The sequence below is a fragment of the Pelobates fuscus genome, chromosome 1 (assembly GCF_036172605.1).
Source record: "Pelobates fuscus isolate aPelFus1 chromosome 1, aPelFus1.pri, whole genome shotgun sequence".
Lineage (NCBI taxonomy): Eukaryota > Metazoa > Chordata > Amphibia > Anura > Pelobatidae > Pelobates > Pelobates fuscus.
The window spans coordinates 410,763,550-410,788,114 of NC_086317.1; the positions used below are offsets into that span (position 1 = coordinate 410,763,550).

A 24,565-nucleotide genomic window follows, 5' to 3' on the forward strand; every position below is an offset into this window, starting at 1 on the left:
AAGAAGATAGCTGGGGAATATCAGTACTCATAAAACAAAATACAGCAGAGAGAGACAAAAAAAATACACTTCTTTCCTAACCTGTTCAAGCATGCGAACCAAAGACAATTATGCAGATCTGCTGGTGTCCTCTGTCCTAGATCACTTTTAATTCAAAAGAAAAAAACAAAATGCAGAAATGATTATGAGGCTTTGTTTGCCTCCTGCTATGACAGCAAAGACATTCAGCCCTTCACCGCCCAATCTTAAATTACATGGGCTACAAATCTGAATTAATCAGGCCTAACAAAAATATCAAGGGGCAGATTTGACATGATTTAAAGGGTTACTCCAACCAAAAAAAACAGCATTTTGATAAAATATTGGTTTTGGTTAGAGTAGCTTTTCTGAGGAGTCCTGCTCTTTCCACCCCAATTTATTTATTTAAAAAAACAAAATAAACAATATTACCGTAATCATCTTCGTTCCATCGCCAAGTTCAGCTGGCAGCCCAATCCTCCATGTCTGACCTCACTCCCCGTCGCCAGATGGGGAAAGGAGGGCAGGGAGCTCGGACTGAGCAGAGGAAAGGGGGGCACGGAGAGGAGGCAGTGCTGCCATTATCAATCTGACGCCATCATGCTTTTGCACAAAACTTGACATTAGCCAGCTCGGAACTTTCTGAGCCGGCAAAATAATGCTGATGGAGGTGGAGTTCTGTATGTGCAGGGATGAACTCCTTAGTCTCGAGGAATGTAACTTTAGCAAAATGCTGTAAGTACAGACTCTAAGCACCTTGACCACTTCAAATCAACGAAAATATTATGATTGGGCTTTTATGATTGGAGCAATCCTTTAATATGTATTTTTATTTGCAGGCTTCTGGTTTATAAAAAGTCATAGATATAGTATTGTCAATTGCATAGCTGGTTATAGTAAAGTCATTAATAAACTATAAACTCACCAGTAAACTGTGTATGATCTCTGCTGTGTGCTTTACATGCTTTGAGTATTCCATAATGTTTATTAATGTGATATATAGTTTTTTGGTCTTGGGGAGCACAGATGTGTACAAACCCATGTCAATCACCATATTTATAGTACATGATACCATCCATTATAGTCTAAAGTAATATCAGCAGATTTAACCAGTACAAATTGCTTTTTTAAATCTATTTTTTTCCAATCAAGTCCTAAGACCGTAATATTACCCAAATTAAAAGAACACTGAACGCATCATAGAGTGTCAAAAGTGTCCATGACCCATCGCACTGTAAGTAGTCAAACCATGTTGGGCACCATTTACTACATCTCCTAATAGACTACTTCTTTAGAAGAAGCTATAAGATTTTCTTGAGATAGCATAGTTTTCACCTTGTATTAATGTGATATCCACTGAAACAAATTTATAATTTACTAAAAAATATATTTTAGATAGCATTTATTTATAAATAACTGAAGACAAAATATATTTCTATGTGACAAGCAAGACATTTTAAATGTTAATATATCAGTGTGACTCATGACAACTTATACTCTGAAACTGTATAATGACTGCAATGCTACGATTGGCTCAGCTGTTACAACATATGATACATACATGGAAATTGTGATGGTCAAAGTTATTAAAGAGCCCATCTGGTGGTTAGATATCAGCATTCTCAAAAGGAAAGACATTTTCTTTACAGTTATAAGATAATACATATATTTAGAATGTTTTAACATGGAGACCTAGCAAAGAATTGTCTAATAACAGTACCAACTAGTGACATTATTTTCAAGTAGTTCAAACCACCAAAAAAACTAAATTTATAGTTCTGCTTCCTATAATATTTTACATATAATGACAAAACAGCTGCCAGATTACCCTCTTCTCTCTAATTAGAGATTTTGCTTTTAAACTGAAGCATCAAAGAGAAAGGACTCACAAAAATCAAAAGGTTTTCACTGAGGTTGACAGCTGAGCTTACAGTTTAAAGGGGCACTATAGTCACCAGAACTCCTACATTCTACATTATTTGTTCTGGTGAGTATAATCAGTATCTGCAGGCATTTTTTTTCGGTAAATACAGGCAGTGTTTACATTACAGCCTAGGGACACCTCCTGTGGCCACTCCTTAGATGGCTGCTAGCGGTACTTCCTGAGGTAGTGCTGCACAGTGTGCAGCACTGCCATTCAGTGTCTCCACCCTCTGCATGGAGACACAGAACTTTCCTCACAGAGATGCATTGATTCAATGCATCTCTATCAGAAGATACTGATTGGCCAGGGCAGCGTTTGGCTCTGCTGCCTCTCCCCCAATCTGCCTCCTTGGCTGAGAACATCAGAAATTACAATCTCGGCCAATTCAATGCTTTCTGTCTGATGATGTCAGCCAAGGAGGCACAGGAGGGGGAGGGCTAGCAGACTGGATTTTTTAAAAAATATTTTACTATATTTTGGGGGCAAGGGAGGGGCAGGGGGGGGCTAGATTGTGTTTTTAAAACTATAGGCTCGGGAATACATGTTTATGTTCCTGACCCTCTAGTGTTACTTTAATGACCATTACAGAGGTATGTATATTGGGATTTGGGATAGTGTGCAGTTATCGATTTTTGGTTTGGGTGATCGTTTGAGATTTCAAAGTAAATTTAAAGAAGATTTTGAATTTAGGGTAAAATACCCCAATGAGAAATAGTATGCACATTAGCTGTATTTCCAATTCTAATGTTTAAACTTAAAATTTTAAATTCACTTTAAATTACTGATCATTCACCCTTTGGTGAATTGTCCTTCCAGAAACCACTATCTCTCCATTTAAATCAGTTACAGTGCACAGATCAGTGTGTGAGTGCTAACATTTAAACAGAGCTAGAAAGTCATAGCGTTTGAGCCAACTACAGAGCTCTCTATATGATCAAGCCAAAATCCCCAAGTGCTCTAAACTTGTCTCTCTAGGTCTGAATTGCATTTCAGTCAGACTTAATTCACTATTTAAAAAATAAACCCCTGTAATGTTTATTTACAAGCATTTGTTTTCAAACAATAAAATATGTCTTATGATCCAGTTTATAATTATTGTTATTGCTAGCAAATGATGTAACACAAATGCATTTATTTGGGAATTTCAATATAATTAAGTGGAAAAGAATAAATTATCTAGTGGAGCTTGTTAGTGCCTACATAATACTAGACTGGTAGTTTTATTCACCAAACTTGGATTTGTGGAGAAATGTAAAGAGAAAGCAAAGTTTACCCCATAATAACTTAGCTGGAAAATAGCTGGAGTTGGAGAATTGTTTAAATTTTGCTATTTTGACCCAAAAATTGCTATTTGGTTTTCAAATCACTACAATTCACAATTTAAGTGTATATGTCAGTTTACAGAACAGAATATTCTGGCAAGGCAGCTCGAAACCAGAGTATCGTAGTACAACTAGCTAAAAATGTTCAAATATAAGTAGGTGTGTATCGTGCCAGCCAATGCGATGAAAAGGTGCTGCTTTTGAAATGTATCATAATATATTAAGGTGGGTTATGGGTAACAGGATGGGGGCAGGCACACATCTGATACGAGTTACATGCTTTAATGAAAGGGGCGTCTGTTCGTGTCATCCTGTGTATGTACCTCAGGTTGACATTTAGCTGCATTGGCCAATGCTCTCATATGAGCTCAGAGCTTATGCTGACATCACTGTGCACAACACGAGCAGATACCAAGGAACAAACTCAGGACAGCGGCACCAAAGCCATACAATTGGACCTGTTAGGAGGCATATTACACTAACTCAAAAGTATGCAAAAGCTAAAAACAGGAAAACGGTAAATAATGACGTGGACGAGAGATTATATGAACTACATGGTTTGTTATGACTGAAAATGTTCTAATATTTAAAGTCTGGACTCCAAGTTAATCGTTCTGGAAAGGAGTGTGTAGTAAGCACAATGAATATGTTTTACATTATGTTATTGTTACACAATTCCAATGTGGCAAGAATCAAAATGGCAGTCAGCTTTGAAATCATATCATGTTACATCAGCAAGAAGTCCTTTTAGTGCTACTTATATTAATACATTATATAGGTTTGTCATATCACCATATTTTTTTAGAATCCCATAATAGCATTGCTTGGAGTCTGCATGCATATACATGCAATCAGGGATGGTCGGACAGGTCAATATAGCTGTTTAATTCAATGGAACCCATTTGGAAATGAAATGTCTGTGCAGTCAAACCAGCTGAGAAAAGCCTCATTGAACATATCATGGCAGCCGAAGGTCACCCACCAAAGGAGAACCCCAGCTTGCTTTTAGATAATACAGAATTATATCTTTATCAAAGCAAATATGTTTAACGAGAGGAATAAAAACTGTATTCTGAAATGAGGTTGAGGATACATCTAGTGAATTAAATCTAAAACAGTGAAATCAACTCAAATAAAGTGAAATAATAGTGCAAAAGCCCAATCAATATGCTGATCTATGTTATGCTTTATTATGGCTAAAGGATAATTAACTAAAGGATAATGCAGCACATTACAAGTCATTGTTACAGTTCTGCAAAACTAGCAAATGTCTGGCTATCAACAAGTTTCTATTGCACTTACAGCCTGTTTTGGGGTCCCTGGTCCATCATGGAGGATTTTGTTTTCTAGGTTAACACTTCAGGGGATGCGGTTATGGGGCCCCCATAAAAGTGCATTGTGACTGCATCACTAAAAGCACTGGTATATGGGAACATTTCAGGACATGTAGCCCATGGAGCAGCGTAGCTAAAGGGGGTGGGCCTTGACATTGCCAGAAGACAGGCATCTAAGGTTCAGTGGTTAGGGATTGGTTTAAGGAAATGGAGTGGGGTGGAGTTATAAGGGGAGTATAAGTAGTGGCCATTTTAGATCTAGGGATCACTTTAATCTAAGTTGCACTTACCTGTTGTTGTCCCACCCTCCCTTTGCTTTTAGGTGTTTCCCGTTTGGTCACGGCGGTGGGGGATGGAGAGTAAAGTTGGGGGGAGAAAAGAGTGAGATGGGGTAAAATTTGGAGTTCAGGGCTAATAGGTAGGCTTTTGGACTGGTTTGGTAGGTTCGAGCTCATAGGTAGCTCTGAACCGGGGTGTGTAAGGGTGTCTCGGTATGCCCCTACACTTGTGGTGCCCTTTGGTGGCAATGGATGGTGCCCTTTGGTGGCAATGGTCATGTTTCGATGTTAAGTTAAATGTTACAATGTTTTGGGTATTATGTTATGTGGGAGTGGGTCATTGTCAGGGGGTTTAAATTGTAAAATGCAGGATGGAAATTGTACAGGCCAACATTGGCCTGCCTTTGACAATGACCTTTTATATTTTCTGTTAAGAATCAATAAAGCTGTGATATAATTTTTGCCAAACAAGGCGACTATGCACATGTCATGTGTAAGCACTTCTGATGCGCTCTGCACATGGCTAGCCTTTGTTTTCTGCGCACTGTGCTGACACATATATAAAACGCATAAAATGTAGGAATTTTAATCATACAAAAAAGTGACACCTTCAAAGTGGTAAAATCAAAACTAAAATAAAAATGTATTCAACAGAAGAAATAAAAAACGAGGATACCTAGAAAAATAAACTAAAAATGGTGTAATATGCTAGACCAAGGGGAAGCGCAAGGTTTGTGGGAAAAAACTCACAAGAGCAAGATGTAATATCCACTCATCACACCTAGAAAGGACATATGTAGATCTAGGTTCTTCAATCTTAAATCTTAAATATGGGTAAGATAGTCAGAAATACAGGAATATCTCCACTCCCAGTGGATTAAGACGAGGATCATGTACTGTGTATAATCCCAAATGTTAGGGAGAGTATCCCATAAAACCGTTGCCAAACAATGAAATAAAAACACAACAAAGAACAATAAAATCAAATAAAGTGTCCCAAGGGATGGGTAGTCTTATCCAACGTGTTACGGGTGTCTGCCCACTCTCCTGTGTCCTCTGTATATAGATGTTCTGTTGATTAGATAACTCAGTTTTTTTTTTTTTCATGTTTAGGGTACACGATTTAGTAGTTTTCTATTTTGACTGCATATAGTGGTTATATTCTATAGTGGTCTCTTTTGTGCTGACGCATACTCACAAGCAGTGCACAACCATTGCTTCACTATACCTACTCTAGCTCCTGGCCTTCTTGCCTCTCTTCTGTGCAGATAACACATACCTCACAAAATTAGCAGATATAGAAATGTATCTTTATATATACATATACAAATTCCAATCTCAATATGATTTTATAAATAGTAGCGCTCATCAACTAAAGTAGTTACATTTTTAGTTTTGTAGCAAAATCGAAGTTTATAAAAAGGTTTGTAAAAACCAAAAGTAAAGGAACAAAATAGTATTTCAAATTATTTAGGTGTTTTGGCAATTGTTGTGTGTAACGCAATGAGAAGTCACACACTGTATGTTGAAGATCATTATTGTCGACGACAAAAAAACAAAACATGAGCATTTAAAAGCACAATTTGTGCCATTCAACCGTGTAAACTTCCTGCTGATATTTCTAAACCCATTTTTACATCCAACTTTCGAATAAATGATGGGTTTATAGACTCGTCGTATGTCTGTTTGCAGAGAGATAGAACTGTGATGTGGAATCAACAGGAACAAGAAGGTAGAAGTGCTATATGTAATTGCTTCTATTCTCTAACGTTAAACGCGAGGGGTCGCAAGGAATTTCTCTGCAGCAGGAGCGGAAGTTGCCATTTATCTATTCTGCAGATAAAGTAGGAGAGCAGTGCAATAGACAGTTTTGCTGACTCCCTCGTATGGATATGATCCTAATAGAGTATTTATTGTAGACATGATTGCTAGGCACAGGCGCAGGGCTAGCTTCCATGCTTAACTCTTTAAATGCCTTACAAAACATAAGTCTATGTGTTTACTGCCCGTTACATAGCAGCACATAAAAAAATAAATAAATAAAAGAATATAACAGCTGATACCTTACAGATGTGTGTGAAGGGAGGAGGGGGCAATAAAGTTACAGGAGCAATCTAAAGTTATTTGTTATTATTCCCCATCTTAATCAGAGTGTGGGGAGTCTGATGTCCATTCTAGTTCCGTACTCCCTAGTCTCTATTCACCTCCATACCAGGCTTTACATTACACCAGGGGTGGCCAAAAGGTAGATCCCCTGATGTTGTAGAGCAACTCTCATGATGCTTTGCAATGCCTTCAGAAGGCTCTAGAATGACAAAGCATCATGGAAGCTGTAGTTTTAAAACATTTTGGTCATCTCTGCATTAAAGCATTTTATCACATCCGATGCCTGCATTCCTTGCTACAGTGTATCTGTTAAAAAAAAGCTGGTGGTGAGAAATTCATGAGCCCTAATACTACATAACCAGGATAAAGTGGTTACACGGAATGAGAGTCTCTAAGCCCCTTGGACCTGGAAGCACTGTTGCTGCTGCATCATTTATTGTTACACTGCGGTGTTTGTATCTCTCCTGTACTGTATCGCGATTAGGAACTTCAGTTCTTCATTTGTAACTGCAATTCACCTTCTTTAACTCTCAATTGTCCATGTAGTGAACATAGGCCTTGTTATATTATTTTAAGTAGCAGAGGGAATCAGAAACACATTATTCAACATTTTTACTCATAGGGTTAATGTAAATCACAGTTTTTTTGTCTCTGGCTCCATTTTCTGAGAATGAGCAAGTACCGATTTTCATTACTTGCATATACTTGTCAAAGTCTTTTAATAAACAATCAAATTATAATTTCTTTCTTTCGTGGCTGCATCTTTACCTAATTACATAACACACAGTGCCGGAACCCATGACTGGTTTGCATACCATGGTCTATCTATCATGTTATATAAAGCTTAATGCCGGAACCAAAGACAAACTATACTGAATTTAACTCTTGCCACTAGACAACATCTATGTCTGGTCAGTAAAGATAATGGACTCTTCGCACATGCCTTGTAAGCCACGTACATAAAGAAACAGGTGATCAAACTAATTGTTTGTCATATTCTCTAACGAATAAATAAAAAGTGGACGCAAAATTGCACACCTGTTTAACCCCTTAAGGACCAAACTTCTGGAATAAAAGGGAATCATGACATGTCACACATGTCATGTGTCCTTAAGGGGTTAAACACTTGTGCATTTCAACTCCATCTTTGGACACACAGTGGTTAGTGGTGCCCTTCCCAAATCATCGTAAAAAATGTAATACTCTTTAAGACAGCCAGCATTACGACAATTATGATTTTGGGGTCCCATGTTAGCTTTATTTAAAATGCACCTTGTGTCATTTATATTATCTCAATCTCAGAATAGGTCCAAAACACAGCTATTCATAAGATGACTGCAGTGCATAATGTGTTTATGAAGTCCAAGTCCTATGACCCTTCAGTACAAGGACAATAGTGTTTGTAGTTATTTGTCTACTTGACATCAGAAGTTTTATAACCTTCTCCCCAATATGTCACTGTTCTATGTTATTTTAAATAGAAATAAATTTTTTACATCAATCTAGCAACTGTCAAACCTTTATTGCTATCCTTGAGTGCATAGATTAAGAACAATCACCTACTGACATGTTAATGAAGTGCATTTACTGCTATTATAAGTTTATCTGAATATACAGAGTGCCTCTGTACCTGAAGAATTATATATATATATATAATATATATATATATATATATATATATATATATAATTGGTGCCTCTGTACCTGAAGAATTTGCTAAACATATGCCAACACACTAGAGCTTACCCAGATGTGCGCAATACATTTGTATATATGGAAGACAAAGGGGGGAAGAGTGCTCTACAGAAAAACAATGCCATCAAGGGGATATGGGAATATCATAGAAAATCCACAAAACCAAGAGAATATGTAACAGTGAAAAGGGTATTATTGTCTCAGTCAATCAATTTATGAATGTATACAGAACTCCAAAATGCCATTTTTGTTCTCTAATATATGCGTCAGTATCATCTATTTGTGTTGTCTTAACGTGTTTGATCTCTTTTGAATAGTTCTTTTTCAGTGTACACAAAATGAAGTATCCGCTAGAATTGACATATCTCATAAGCTCCTCCCACTTTTCCCTGTTGTTATTTTTTTTTACATCTGTGTATACCAGCGCATTTCACTTGCAAATAAGCTTCCTCAGAGTGGGGGAAGCTTCAAAGGTACAAACCTAGATGGTATGTTGCACTAACCAACAGAGATATAAACCTTTTTAACTATTCAAAACTAAAGTGCACTATAAAATAGTATAGTGTAGTACAGTATAGTATAGCATAAACAATGTCAAAGATTTCATGCTGTATCTCCTGCTTTCTACATTTCTATTTATTATTGAACACACCTATTGAATATGTTTATTATTCTCAACAGATAATGAGTGAAAGTGTGGCCATCAAGCAAGGTATTTGCTCATATGAATGTGAGTGAGAATTTTGCAAATTAGATCGTAAAAGTGTACTACGTCATCTGCATAGCAAGAGGACTAAAGTTTTTCTCTCTTTTAGGTGCTCAGATTAATCAGGACAAAAGTACTGCTTAAAGGGAAACTATAGTGCCAGCAAAAGAAGTTGTTATAAACCCCTTCTATGACTTACCTGATTCCAGCGCCGATGCCCCTGGGCGCTGGTTCAGGCTTTGCTTCAGCTCCTACCCCGCTGATGTCAACCAGTGGGGGGGACCAAGTGCAAAGTTAAGGGACATGGGACACTACACCCAGATCACTTAATTGAGCTGAGTGTCTATAGTGTCCTTTTAAATTAACAGGGTTAGTCACACATTTCCAAATGGCCCCGTACCAAACAAAGCAATTCCATAGCCATATTGTCATATTTTTGTACAATTCCATGATATAATTACTTGGAGGCTATCAGGATGTATATGCATACAATCAGGGATGGTAAGATAGCTTTTTTAATTTAATGGTACCCGTTTGAAAATAAAATATCAGTATATTCAATTGTGTCTATATATTACTAAAAGGGAGGTTTTAAACTTCCCCATGTCCCCATCTGTCATGCTGCATGTAGGGTCCTATCTACTAATTGTTTAAAACTGCTGATTAAAGGATAGGGACACCCTGCCCCACAAGTTACCAGCAGGTGGAGGTTGTTAAAAAAATAATGGGGGAGTGGGAAGGGGAGGGACACATTTGTATGTCTCCTCCTGCTCCCTCCCATGGTAAATAGGTAGGGGCTACTAACTGAAAGTGGGGTAGAAATATTTTGTCCCCACTCCAGCCCCCACCGATTAGCAGCGGGTCAAAGCTTTTATAATATTGAGGAGGGGCCTAATGTCTCCATCCCAGCACCCACCAGTTAGTGGAAGATGGGGGCTTTTCTAATATTAAGAGGGGGGGGCCTAATATACCAAACCCAGTCCCCTCCTGCCACTAGTGCAACCTTGGGGCAAATAGTACTTGAGCTCAATTAACTTGGAAAAAGCAAGTGAAAGATCATTTGTGATTGTACCTCCTGCCAGATAAATTTGGTCCAGAATTTTTGTAAAACCAGTTCTTGGAAAATATCTTGAATCATATACGTTGTTTTGGATTCATATGCAAAAGCACTGTTATTAATCCGGACACATAATGCATTCAGAAAATTGCTGGAAATTCGCTCGGCCTGATTAAATTCCAAACATATTTGACTTTAGTGAAAATTACCATTGTGGTCATAATTCGGCCATTTGTCTGTCTGTGTATCTATCTAACCTACATAATCTTACAATTATTAGTATGGTGATGCTATGTGTGGCATTTCAAGGTTCAATGTTCACTATGTATTATGGGAGCCCATAATCTCAGGCCGTGCCACATACTGATCCCAGTCTGCCTCGAATTTGTGGGAGTTACACTCTCTGCTGCTGCAATCTTAATACAGCCCTCTATTGAGCAGCTTCCAAGGAGTGCAACTCCCACTAATCCCCGGCAGACATATGTGTAGTGCTCAAAGAATAAGGGAGCCCTAACTGTCAACACTTTCACCTACCATAACAACAACTCTAACACTAGCACCAACCTAACACTAACCCTAATAAACAACTAATGCTAATCCAACCCTTGCACTCTTACCACTGTTCCCTGCATAGCTCAAACATCTGACAAAGCTGATGCTTAACACATTTTTAACCATAATGAACCACAGACAATTTTCCAATAAAAGACAAACAACAACTGGCCCGGCAGCTGCAATGGACTATAAATCTCAGCATGCTCAGTCAACCAAAACTGCAGCCTATTGAAGTTGCTCTCTTCACAGCCTTGGGTGCCACATATATTTCTTATAACAGCTGGCAACAAAAAGGTTAATTGAGATCCTACACTGGAGGTTGCCATGGTGACGTTAGCATTAGAGCATCAGGATTAATGCTTCCATTTAGCTTTCAACAGTACAAAAAAAATAATAATTTGATAATCACACTGCATGATTGCAACACCATGACTTAATGCTTCCCGTGCAAATATGTCTGGCTTTATTTTATGGTATATGTGTGAGTTGTGCTTTAAATGGTTCTAGTCAAAATGAATTTTGTTTAGATGGGGAGGCGAATATTACTGTTGCTTAGCAGAGATAGGATTCCTCTGGGTGGTCTGCGCATGTGGGGAGGGGAAGCCCCTTAACCCTTCAAATACTTGTTACTTACAGAGCTCTCAGCTTGACCCACATCTTCTTGCTGGGAGCTGATTTCAGCTCGAATGGAGAAGTACATGCCTCTAACAGGTCCTTGTCAACGCTGGGTGACTCCATCATTCCTGCACAAAAAACAAAACAAAAAAAAAACAGAATCCACATCAGTGACAAGGCTCTCAGTAAGATCAAGCAGGACTAGATAGACAGCGGTGGGAAGAAGCATTTTGGGAACTGCAGGGTTAATCATTCCTGACTGCAAGATCTCTGCAGTTGTTGTGACATCTGGATTGACTTGCCTCCCTGCATGATCCAGGCCAGACCACCAGTTATGGGGTTAAAGGATTTTAAACAGACCTGGGCATTGCTGTAGTCAAGAGGCTATGGAATGGCACGGTGTTGATGCCTGGCACTTAATGCCCGTGAATTGCTTGGTAATAAATGCTAGTGCACTGGGAACCGATCTGCACACACACACTCAAACATACCATAACAATGATACCAGAATCAATGGCTCTTTGTACTCAGAGCAATCTGACAGCAATGGGGCTCGTGCAATTGATTTTTCTTCTCACATTTTCTGTGGTTGTCCCTGCGTCCTTCAGGGAAATCAGTCCATTCTCCTTGCGCGGTGATGGATAAATGTGGGCAGAGGGGAGGGGGGGCTAATAGCAGCGACAATGGCATAAAGCAGGATGCCTGCCCCTTCTGCAGAGGGATCTCTACGTGTGTAAGTGAAAGAGAGAGAGTATGTTATACCACTAATCCATGGCAGAACCTCCCCCGGTGAGTCTAACAGGTTATCGAAGTCTGCACGCATTGCTCCCACCTCCATGCAGCAGACTTTGCATATGACCCATAGTGACAGTCCTGGACTCAAGAGATGTCACACATGGCTGTCATAGCAATATGAACATTACAACAATACAAACTCAGCGGATATACTGTTATTAAACTCCTGCACTGCACCAAAGATAGAAAACTCTGTAATAGACTGTAAGCTCGTTTGAGCAGGGTCCTCTTCAACCTATCGTTCCTGTAAGTTTTCTTGTAATTTTCCTATTTATAGTTAAATCCCCCCTCTCATAATATTGTAAAGCGCTACGGAATCTGTTGGCGCTATATAAATGGCAATAATAATAATAATAATGATAATAATAGGTGGATCTGCAACACAACGCACTTCTCCTAGTTGCTTTAATTCGTAAAACACACAAGAAACACACACACAGTCCATTGTATTCTGGACATTTTATTTCTTGACTTTCTGGACAGTAGAGTATGAGAACTTCTTTGTAAAATATCAGATATAAGATTGACCCGTATCCCCCTAAAATTAGTGATGGCTAACCTTGTACTCCAGATGTCTCTGAACTTTATTTCACACTGGAAAAAACGGTTCAGAGAGCATCTAGTGAGCCAGTTATCACCTAAAAATCACTTGCATTGCAATTAGTATTTTCTTCTGCTCTATGTTATGGTGATACACACATAAAACACATTTATCAAGCTATAATAAATTGGACATGTGTTTCCTCTATGGAGTGTAAGATTGTAAGATCTCAGAACCTACTGCACATATATGTTTCAGACTGTTTTTTTAGCCCCTGTACCTAATTTTTAAAGGTATACAAATCAATTATAAAATGAATGTTCCATCAGTTTCCGTAGCGCTGTACAATTCATATGTGTTGAGGATTTTGTTTACAAGCAAATATTATATAAAATATTTTTTTAAATGTTGAATTAAACCACATCAGTGATGTTACTGTTCGATTTATGTTTTAGTATTTTTACTATAGAATTACATGTTTTTATAAACCTGAAAAAATAAAAAAAATAAAAATAAAATGAATGTTAAACCCTTTGCTACCTGACACATAAAAATATCTGCAGACTATAAAACACAGTGCAAGGCAGCACAGTCACAAAGAAAGACTGATTGCTGGATTTCAGGGAACTACATGTACAGTATGCAGTGCACATGCTAAATAGGAATAGATGGAGAGCAGTATATACATGTCCCTAAATCATGGTAAACAATGTGACACCAGACAGGTTGCTAGGCTACACCATCAAAACACTCATACCTATTCCATATAGGATGAAGGCATTTAATAAAGCCCACATTGGTATTCTGCTCTGAGAGCACTGCAATTTCTAATAAAAAGATCTAACTGAAATAACTGAAATGGTTTCCTGCAAGGTAACTAGTCTCGTGCTCTGAAATTGCACTTTTGTATTTAATATCTAGTATTTTGTGATTTAACGGACATTTAAAGCACCGAAACCGTTACATCTCAATGTAGTGGTTTTGGTGCATAAGTGGTATCCCATTTCTCAGACAAACATTGAAATAGAATGTTTACAAGAAATGGAAATGTTTACAGCTGGCCTAAAATACACCTGTCTATCAGTCACTAGAGTTTACTCCTTCTCCGAACCTTCAATTTTGGAAGGTCCACATGGCTGAAGTCATCCTGCACATAGTGACGGTGCCAAATGTGGCTAATGCTTCCCATACAGAGTTGGATTGGTAGATCACTGTGATTGCTTCTCATGTGCTTTGTGGCTCCATAATCCTTTTTTTTAATAAAGGGGGCCCTAAATACAAACATAAAAAAGAACTATTCTAACTTAAAAAAAAATAGATATATTTATTATTAATGTTTGTTTATGGCTTGAACATTTAGATCACTTGACAAAGGCCATATAGTGCGGTCAAACCACTCTCACTGTAACTTGGACTTTGTATTAAACTCTGCACTTTGATGTTATCATGTGCCCAGATTTATTTGTACATCTAGAGTATTTTTTTTAGAAATGTCAAATTCAGGCAACTATTGTATATAGATACATAATGGAATTATTTCCCCCCCAAAATCATTCAATAATATGTAATGTAACAATAATAAAATAAAATAATATTAAGTAAATAAATATATATAAATTCTTCTGATGAAAGTCTTTTATAGACCAAAATGTTGATGTAATGTGACTATATTCACAATAAATATTTAAATTTGGTTGAAAACTCCAGTGAGAGCTATCCGTGATCATTATATATATATATATATATATATATGATCATCTCATTGGGTCTGCTGTTGTTCAAGCAGGTCTAGGTTCTCGCTCAGTGTCCAGAATAATATATAATTTATTTCTGAATTAGGTTTAGGGCTAACTAGGGTTTCGTTAATCTTAAAGCTGCACTGGGACATATATGTCCTAGCCTTCCCCAGATTACTAGGCAGATGCTGTTATTTGCACCTGGTTCCTCAATTCAACTCCGTTTCTAATACTGACATATTGCAAGAAGAGTTGTGGAGACAGTACGAATCTTTCTCCTCAGCTCTTCTCCCAATATACCACTAATGCCTTGGGCGGCACTTTCAGAGGGGCGGCAAAAAAAGCCACCAATCCAAATGCCCTGGCAAATGCCTTGCCAGCCTCGTGGTAACTACACAGCTGATACTGAGACATATATATCTGTCCCTGACACAGATGAATGAGTGTTAAACTCATGGACACCAGCAGTCCATGGGGCTGGCATGGGCTGATGTGGGAGGTGGGTGGCGAGGGAGCACTCTGAGCTCTTTCCTGCTCAGCTCCCTCAGGCGCGGAGCAGTGATGCCGGAGCCAGAATATGACATCATTCCGGCTTCGGCATCACTAAGAGGTGCGCGAGGTAGGTGAACAGGAGGATCACTGATCCCTTGTCACCTCCACTATGAGCCTGCCTGCCCATGTGTCTGCCAGCCCAGCAAACAGCAGCCCCACTGGACCCAAGGGAAGAAGCCATCAAAATGTAAGCAAATAATAAAAAAAAAAGTTGTGAGTGTGTCAGTGTATGTGTTTGTTAGTGTGCCTCTTAGTGAGAGTGTTAGTGTGTGTCTGATAGTGAGAGTGTGTGTGTGTGTGTGACAGTGAGAGTGTGTGTGTGTGTGTGTGTGTTTGTTAGTGAGAGTGAGTGTGTCAGTGAGAGTGTGTGTGTTAGTGTGTGTCCGTTGGTGAGTGTTAGTATGTCTGTTAGTGAGCGTGTGTGTGTCTGTTAGTGAGAGTGTGTGTGTCTGTTAGTGAATGTGTATGTCTGTTAGCGAATGTGTGTCTCTCACACTGAGTGTATATGTGTCTCTCAGTGAGTGTGTATGTGTGTTTGTCAGTGTGCGTCTGTCAGTGAGTGTGTATGTGCATCTGTCAGTGAATGTGTGTGTCAGTGTGTCTGTCGGTGAATGTGAGTGTGTGTGTCTCTCTGTCAGTGAGTGTGTATGTTTCAGTGAAAGTGTGTGTTGGTTAAACAGTGTGTGTGACAATGACTGTGTATCTGTCAGTGAGTGTATGTCAGTGTATGCATCAGTGAAGGTGTGTGTCTGTTAGGCACAGAGCGTGTTGGCTTTTAACAGGAAGTGAAATTTAGAAGGGGGGTGTCTGAGCTTTGTCATTTACTAAGTTACAGCTTGAGTGCAGGGACATAATTTGTTTATATATATATATATATATATATATATATATATATATATATATATATATACTGAACAAAATCATATAGGGAAGAGACAAACAAAAAGGCTATGGTGGGGAAAACATTGTGATTGAAAACCCCTTCCACCTGAAGTCTGTGGATAGTTAATACAATGTTTAACAAAAATCTGCACACCAGTCAAGCCATAAGACTTGCTTTTCCCACAGAAATCACAAATCTGCAGTGATGTTACTACCGCAAAGGATTCTGGGTGGGCATATACAAATTAGTTCAACAAAGAATCACATTTTTGCCTCATTCCATTTTACTGTAAGAACAATCAGGATGTGGAATTCTCTGCCTGAAGAAGTGGTTTTATCAGAGTCCATACAGATGTTCAAACAGCTACTAGATGCATACTTGCAAAAACAGAATATTCAAGGATATAATCTTTCAATGTAGGGTAATAACTGCTTGATCCAAGGATAAATCTGACTGCCATTCTGGGTTTTTTTCCTAGCTTGTTGCAAAATTGGAAGTGGTTCAAACTGGGTTCTTTTGGATCAACAGCAAAAAACATTTGTGAGGAAGGCTGAACTTGATGGACGCAAGTCTCTTTTCAGCTATGTAACTATGTAACTATGTAACTATGTAACATGGATTCCTCTGAGTTTTTGTTTGCTGTATACAACAGCTTTGAAACCACTTATGAACAGCTGTTTCACTGTTAATGCAAATTATCAGCATGGGGTTAGTTACTGGTTTGCTATTGAGGCTTGGTAGTGCTTGTGGTAGTAACATCACTGCAAATTTGTGATTTCTGTGGGAAAAGCAAGTCTTACGGCTTGACTGGTGTGCAGATTTTTGTTTAACAACCCCTAACACTCAGGCATCACTCTCCTTACTTCTGCTGACTTTGTTCTCCTCAAAGTGCCTACTCATAGGAGCAATGCTCTATCATCTCCTCTTCTCCTTTTCTCTCATCTCCCTCAGCATAAAAATATCTCCTTACACCCACTTCCCTCAAGAACACAATTACATTAACATTACTACCTCTCTGCTTAACTCCACCCTTCTCTCATCTCAAGCCCTGCACTCATTTCTCTATTCTCTCTCTCCTGATCTAACTCAATCTCATCCTAGACCCCGCTCATATAAAACCCATTCACACCTACTGTCACTATCTCTCATCCTACTTCTAGCAGCTGGTGATGTCTCACCCAACCCAGGGCCCTTCACCTTGTCTGCTCACCCTATGACAACCAGAAACCACACAAACCTCATCCACATACGCTGCAGTTTATCCTCCTTTACCAACATTCAGTGTGCACTCTGGAACGCCCGTTCAATCTGTAGTATTATTAAATCAACAACTATACACGACCTTGCCATCTCTAACTCATTCACATTATTGGCACTCACTGAAACCTGGCTGCCCCCCCTCTGATACCGCTACTACCGCTTCTTTATGTTTCGGTGGACTACAATTCTCCCACACTCCCAGACTCGACGGTAAAGGAGGCAGTGTAGGCATCCTTCTCTCCCCTCAATGTACATTTCAACCTATTCTCCCTGCCCCTGCCCTTTCCTTTACTTCCTTTGAAGTTCACGCTGTCCGCCTTTTTAGGCCCACTCCTTTAAAAATTGCCATCATCTATCACCCCCCCGGTCATCCTAGGCCATGGGTCCTCAAACTCCGGCCCCCCAGATGTTGCTAAACTTCAACTCCCATGATTCTTTGAATTACATAGATAGCCAGAGAATCATGGGAGTTGTAGTTCAGCAACATCTGGGGGGCCCAAGTTTGAGGACCCATGTCCTAGGCTATTCATTGAACACTTTTCTTCCTGGCTACCCCACTTTCTATCCTCTAGCACTCCCTCCCTCATACTTGGGGACTTTAACATCCCAATCAACAACCTCAACTGCCCTGATGCCTCCCGTCTGCTCTCTGTAACCTCCTAGTTTGGCCTCACACAGTTGTCGACTTCAGCAACTCATACAGCAAGAAACACTCTTGACCTCATCTTCACCAATCTCTGTACCACCTCTAATCTCTCCACTGTTCCATTTCCTTTGTCTGACCAACATCTACTAACATTTGACATCAGCATACCCCATACCAAAATGTCACGACCCTCAACTCTCCAATCTCGCAGAAACCTTAACTCCACCAAACTCAATACTCTCCTTTTACCCATCTCAAATCTAACTTGCCCTAACTCGGCTACCTCACTCTACAACTCAACTATCTCCTCTCAACTCAACATCATGGCACCTCCTACAATTAAATGCAGCAAGCACCCCTAATTACAACCCTGGCACACCAAGCTGACCCGTTACCTCCAAAAATGTTCTAGAACTGCTGAACACTGCTGGAGAAAGTCTCACTTTGCATCTGACTTCCTCCACTATAAATTTATGCTGTGCTCCTACAGCCTGTCTCTCTCCGCTGCAAAAGTAAATTACTTTAATACCCTCATAAATACACTGTCCCATCAACCCAAACACCTATTTCACACTTTTGATGCTCTTCTTCACCCTTTTAATCCCCCTCCTTCTACCACCTTGCCTGCCACAAACATTGCATCTCACTTCACTGAGAAGATCTCTACAATCAGAGAAGAGATCGCTAATTTCTCTCCTTCCCCTACCATTACATCACCTAACCCCACTCCCTCCACCACTCTATACTCATTCGCACCTGCTACAGCAGAAGAGGTTTCTGCTCTGCTCCGGTCCTCCCGCCCCACCACCTGTTCCCTCGATCCTATTCCTTCACATCTCATCCTCACTATGTCTCCCTCTCTTGCTCTTCCCCTCACTAAAATTTTCAATCTCTCCCTTTCCTCTGGCACATTTCCCTCACCCTTCAAACATGCAACTGTAACCCCAATTCTGAAAAAGCCCAGCCTTGACCCCAACTACCGCCCTATCTCGCTACTGCCATTTGTCTCCAAGATCCTTGAGAGAGTTGTGTACACCAGACTGACTGACTTTCTCGAAACCAACTCTCTGCTTGACCCCCTTCAGTCTGGATTCCGCGCTGGTCATTCTGTCAAAATGTCTGTGACCAAAGCATCCAACAATTTAATTGCTGCTAAATCTCGCAGCCATTACTCTATCCTAATTCTCCTTGATCTTTCTGCTGCCTTTGACACTGTTGATCATCAACATCTTCTTCGCATTCTCCATAATTTTGGTCTACGGGATACTGCTCTCTCCTGGTGCTCCTCCTACCTCTCCCAGCGCTCTTTCAGTGTTTCTTTCTCTGACTCTTCTCCCCAACCCCTCTCTGTTGGCGTCCCACAAGGTTCTGTCGGCGTCCCCTACTGTTCTCTATCTACACTGCCTCCCTTGGTAAACTCATCAGCTCGTTTGGCTTCCGTTATCATTTCTATGTGGACGACATGCAAATCTACCTGTGCTCTCCTGATCTCTCTCCGCCCATCTTGACTCATGGCTCTAACTGCCTCTCTTCGATTTCCAAATGGATGGCTGCTCACTTCCTTAAACTCAACCTTTCCAAAACAGAACTTCTTTCCTCCCTCAAGTGTTACTACTCCCATGTCTGTCTCCCTCCAAGTCAACGGTGCTACCATCACCTCTACCTCGCAGGCTCACTGCATGGGTGTTCTTTTGACTCCAACCTCTCCTTCACCCCTCATGTCCAATCAATCGTCAAATCCTGTCACATCCATCTCAAAAACATAGCGCGCATCCGCCCCTATTTAACCCCGGATGCGGCTAAGGTGCTGGTCCATCCTCTTGTTCTCTCTCGTCTGGACTACTGCAATACTCTTCTCAGTGGTCTTACGTGTTCCCATATTGCACCGCTGCAATCGATAATGAATGCGGCGGCGAGGCTCATTTTCCTGTCCACCCGCACCTCTCACGCCTCCCCGCCTTGTCAGTCCCTGCATTGGCTTCCAGTTAGATATAGAGCTCAATTTAAAATTCTGGTGCTTGCTTACAAGTCCCTATATAATGCTGCTCCAACCTACCTATCTTCCCTAATGCACAAGAATGTCCCGTCGAGGCCCCTGCGCTCTGCCAAAGACCTACGTATATCCTCTGTCTGTACTCCCACCTCTAACGCTTGCCTCCAAGACTTTTCCAGGGCTGCACCTCTTCTGTGGAACTCCCTTCCCTTCTCCGCAAGAATTTCACCCAGTCTCCACTCATTCAAAAAATCATTGAAAACTCACTTCTTCAAGAAAGCATATCAATTAAAAGGTTAACAGGTTTTCATCCCTCACCCTCCATGACTCCTCTCCTGCAACTGTCAAAAATTACCCACTAAGCCCTCAATTAATACTTTTCTAACAACCTACTTCGTACCCTTAATTGTACCCTTTGTGTCACTATACCCCTCTCCCTCTAGAATGTAAGCTCATGGAGCAGGGCCCTCCACCCCTCTGTTTCTGTATGTCCAGTTGTCTGGTTACAATTACATGCCTGTTAGTCCATTCATTGCACAGCGCTACGGAATCTGATGGCGCTATATAAATAATAAAATAATAATAATAATAATATATATATTTAGCCATCATATAGTATTCCAGGATGTCATGATATAATGCCATATGCTTAATTTGTTTTAAAGAAGTTGTTAAAGGTAATTTGAGGACCGAATAAGCCCCCTTTGTGACATATCACTCCATATGAAATTAAATAAAAAATAATTCTATAATGGGTTAATCAGTTACATTAAACTGAGCCCTTATAATAAATTCATGTAACCAATGGAGCATCACTCCAATCAGCATAACCACTAAAAATCATTGAAGTGATTATGGTGTTATGAGGCTTTGAGTGCTCTTCCTCCTGTTCAGTTACGCATTTGAGAATGGTTTGATGAATAACAGAATATTGCCTGGCTGCCAAAGCCCACTCCCCAGCTTGCAATTTCATGATGAGGACATTCTACTTCCTCATAATCCATCCAAGTATTTGCACAGTGTTAAGCACTGAGGTTTAGAATGAGTGACTGTACGAAATCGCCTCTAATCCTTTTGAAGCAACTGAATTGACACAAGTTCCATTTCACTCTAAATGTTAATATCTACGTCAGCATTAGTGTTTTCAAGGTGCGCAATTGCCACGCATTATTAAATAGCAGGGAGTTAACAAATATTGTATTCAATGCTTGTGGGTGGTTTTAAAAAAAAATATTAAATCCCTAACCTTCCCAGTTTAAACTAATGAATAGATCTGCAGGTGTATTCAACAAAATAAAAGTTGTGGAGAACTGCCAAGGGAATTATAAATTTTAAGCAAAAATAGACAAAGTGGGAAAATATCCAAATCCCTTTAGTACCAGCACAGTTATTTCGGCCTAAAATCTGAAATTAAATTGGCAATTCTCCACAGTTCTCCATTTTGTGAATTACACTGATAGTCGTAAGCTACAAAGTTTAAACCTTAAATTTTCCTATTAAAATATCCATTGCTTGTCTACCATTACTTCCAAACAAACTGCGTCCTGCTCGTATATGATTATAGAAGTTCTCAAAATAGTACATTGTAGGAAGAATGGTGCTAACCTGATTTTCTCCTATAGAAATGCCTATTGTATTCCATTATACACCGAAAGGGTTAACCGTAACCACCAAAACCTCCAAGAGGTGTCCTGTTGGTCACACTGCATAACTTCTCCGAAAAATATTTCATTGTAAAAACATGGATCTTTTTGTCAATAAATAAAATAAGTGTGACCAATTTGTGAAAGTCAAGGCTTTGAAATACATTCAAACCAGCAAAGTATATTCAGATTATTATATTTCCTTTTGAGTCTAGTTCCAACACAATTCAAGAGAAGCTTTAGTTTAACAATTAATGAGCCACGACATGGCTACAAACACGAGTCTACGGAGGATACATACAGATCTTTACAAATCAATACAACATATCAAACACAGCATCAGTTTGTTCAATTGGAGTTAAGGGGGTTCCGTAATTCATGGCACACAAGAGCATAACAAACAATTCTTTATGTAAATAAAACGTGTGTGAGTGTGTACATTATATGATTTGACGTACAACCAGAACAGCAAAAAGTTAAATTCTTGACTAGAATGCTACTACAGTTATGCCTTGCTGCCTTAAGGATGGAGAAGAATTATGGGATTTGTAGTTGCACAAAAGCTCGGGATCTACCCTTTGGCTACGACTGGCTGTTTGGGGCCATTGGCTTTCATCATATCATTACCAATGGCATTATATATATGCCGGTACTCTGCATTTGGTCGGTGATATTTCAGTTCACTTGTAATTTCTCGGATCATTTATTTAAAATAAATGCCAACACAATCCTCGATGCTGTATAATGAACTAAATACAATATACTGGAAAAATGGAGTACCCTACTTCTAGCAATTATTGCATTTTACCCTATCTGTTAAGATTCAAGTAGCCCATAGGTTTAAGCTTTGTATTGATACATTAGGTGCAAAACAAGTGTCCGTGTGCTATTTGCTAGCCACACTAGACAATCAAGTTGCCATTGAACGTGGCTGTTTTGGGATTTATTAGTATATATTGATCAATTAGAAGCCCTGAATTTTTAGTTTTAGACAGTTGTGACGGATATGACATGTGATGATATGATATTAGGTTATTAGGAGTCAAATTATAAAATATTATTATATTCTGTATGTTTCTGCGGACGATCAGCGCTGGTTTCTACAAGCTATTTGAGTGGGAGCCTCATCTCATCTTCCTTTTCTTTGATCCTACTTTGTCCTCACTTGTATGTTTAGTCTACTTATTATACACCGCTACAGAATATGGTGGTGCCTTCTAACTAAAGACAGTAATAATAATAATGCATGTTCTCCAGTATCTTTGCAGCGGGAGAACACAAGTCAAGATGTTTAAATGGGGATGTCAGTTCTTTTGGTTAGTGAGACAACAGAGCCATACATTATCGCTATCTGCAGTGCTGCATCTGCTGTACGTATTCACACAGCAAATAAGGGATTAGTGTTGCAGGGGTTCTATGCAGAATAGCAAACAACCAAGGCATAGCAGGTTACAATTTACACAGTTGTGCTTGCAAAAAGCATATTAACTAGCATATTAACCAGTCAACGCTCAATATGCTCACAAACACATTATAGGTACATATATTTGTTGTTTTATATTCAACCTTAATGGATCACCTGGTATAAAAATAAAAAATTAATGGTCATGATATAAATATGATTTATATATATATATATATATATATATATATATATATATATATATATATATATAATATAAATGTAATTATATGTGTAATTTGAATAATCATAAAAAAGTTGTATTTATATTGACATTAATAACATGTGTAAGATATAAAGGTAGTACTGATGTTCCACTAATGCGTGGGAAGTTTGTAAACAGCCCAGCGTTTGACACTAATGTTTAAATCATGATCAGTGCACCAGGAGCTGATCCTGCTGTTATATTCATGAGCTTAAACCTTGATATAAATTAGCATTCCAATGGAGAACTCTTGATTCCAAATCCCAGTATAGATATATATGTATACACACAGGCACATGTGCAAGTGGCTCTGTATTTGCAATCCTATAGAAAATTCAGAGATGATAAATTGAAATCAACAGCCATGTATCCTCTATCCTCTGTTTCCATCCATCCAAACAGCGAGGCATTTGATGTGTACAGGAATGTCTGTGTGTGTCGGTGTATTTTATATTCACACACACTATGTGAAGATATTAGTGCATTTTGTATGTCTGCAGTTTATCTGTGACATTGCAGTTCATTCATAAATCATCAATAGGGTTCCCTAATAAACAGACACACACGCATTGTTCCAAGTTCCCCATATCATTATCTGCATTGATACACACTCACAGCAGCCCATGGTATATATATTAGTACAAAGTATATATTATATAGATTAGAATATAGCACAGCCAGCCCAGTGAGTAACAGGTCCAGTACCTGGTGGGAGCTGGATGGGAGTCCCACGTTGCAGTCTCCGTGTAGCAGAATGTGACATGGTCCCAGCGGGGCTTCTGTGCTCTTTACTTGTTGAATATCCCGGGTGATGCTCCCGGCTGGGGTATCTGCCTCTCTGTGTCCACCTTGGTCCCTGGAGGCTGGGAGATTTCACTCCCCAGCCCGAGTCTCGTGCTATTTGTGGCTGTGCTTTATTTATCAGTAGCCCTGCTCCCCAACCAGTCACTGTATCCGTCTGCTGCAGAGAGTACCAGGGAATCACATCACTGAGAGTAGGGGAGGGGAGAAGGGGAGTCAGAGGAGAGAGACAGGGGGTGAGACAGAAGGGAAACAATGAGAGAACGAGTGGGAGTCATGCGGGGAGGGGGTGGGGGATAGTAGTCTAATAAAATGATGGAAGGAATAAAATTGGAAGAAAAAGAAAATAGCAACAGGGAGAAAACGATCACCAGTGATGAATGGTAGAAGAGGAATACATACATACATATAGTGTGAAAAGGAGATTGGAACTAAGAG

At 39.5% G+C, this 24,565-nt stretch overlaps 1 protein-coding gene across 3 annotated transcripts in view; it reads right to left on the bottom strand.

The window, feature by feature from the left end:
* Positions 1 to 24,316, bottom strand: part of PDE1B (phosphodiesterase 1B) — a 236,694-nt gene extending 212,378 nt beyond the window's left edge. Inside the window, exons 1-2 of one of the 3 annotated variants that reach the window (XM_063428329.1) lie at positions 24,032 to 24,316; positions 11,630 to 11,738 (exon numbers count right to left, since the gene is read on the bottom strand). In XM_063428329.1, coding sequence (XP_063284399.1) covers positions 11,630 to 11,738; positions 24,032 to 24,089 — 167 coding nt within the window. In that variant the 5' untranslated portion in view covers positions 24,090 to 24,316. Of the gene's footprint in view, positions 1 to 11,629; positions 11,739 to 12,101; positions 12,317 to 24,031 lie in introns of those variants that run through there. The other 2 variants (XM_063428355.1, XM_063428346.1) reach the window with 2 other exon arrangements.
* Positions 24,317 to 24,565: the final 249 nt, after the last annotated feature.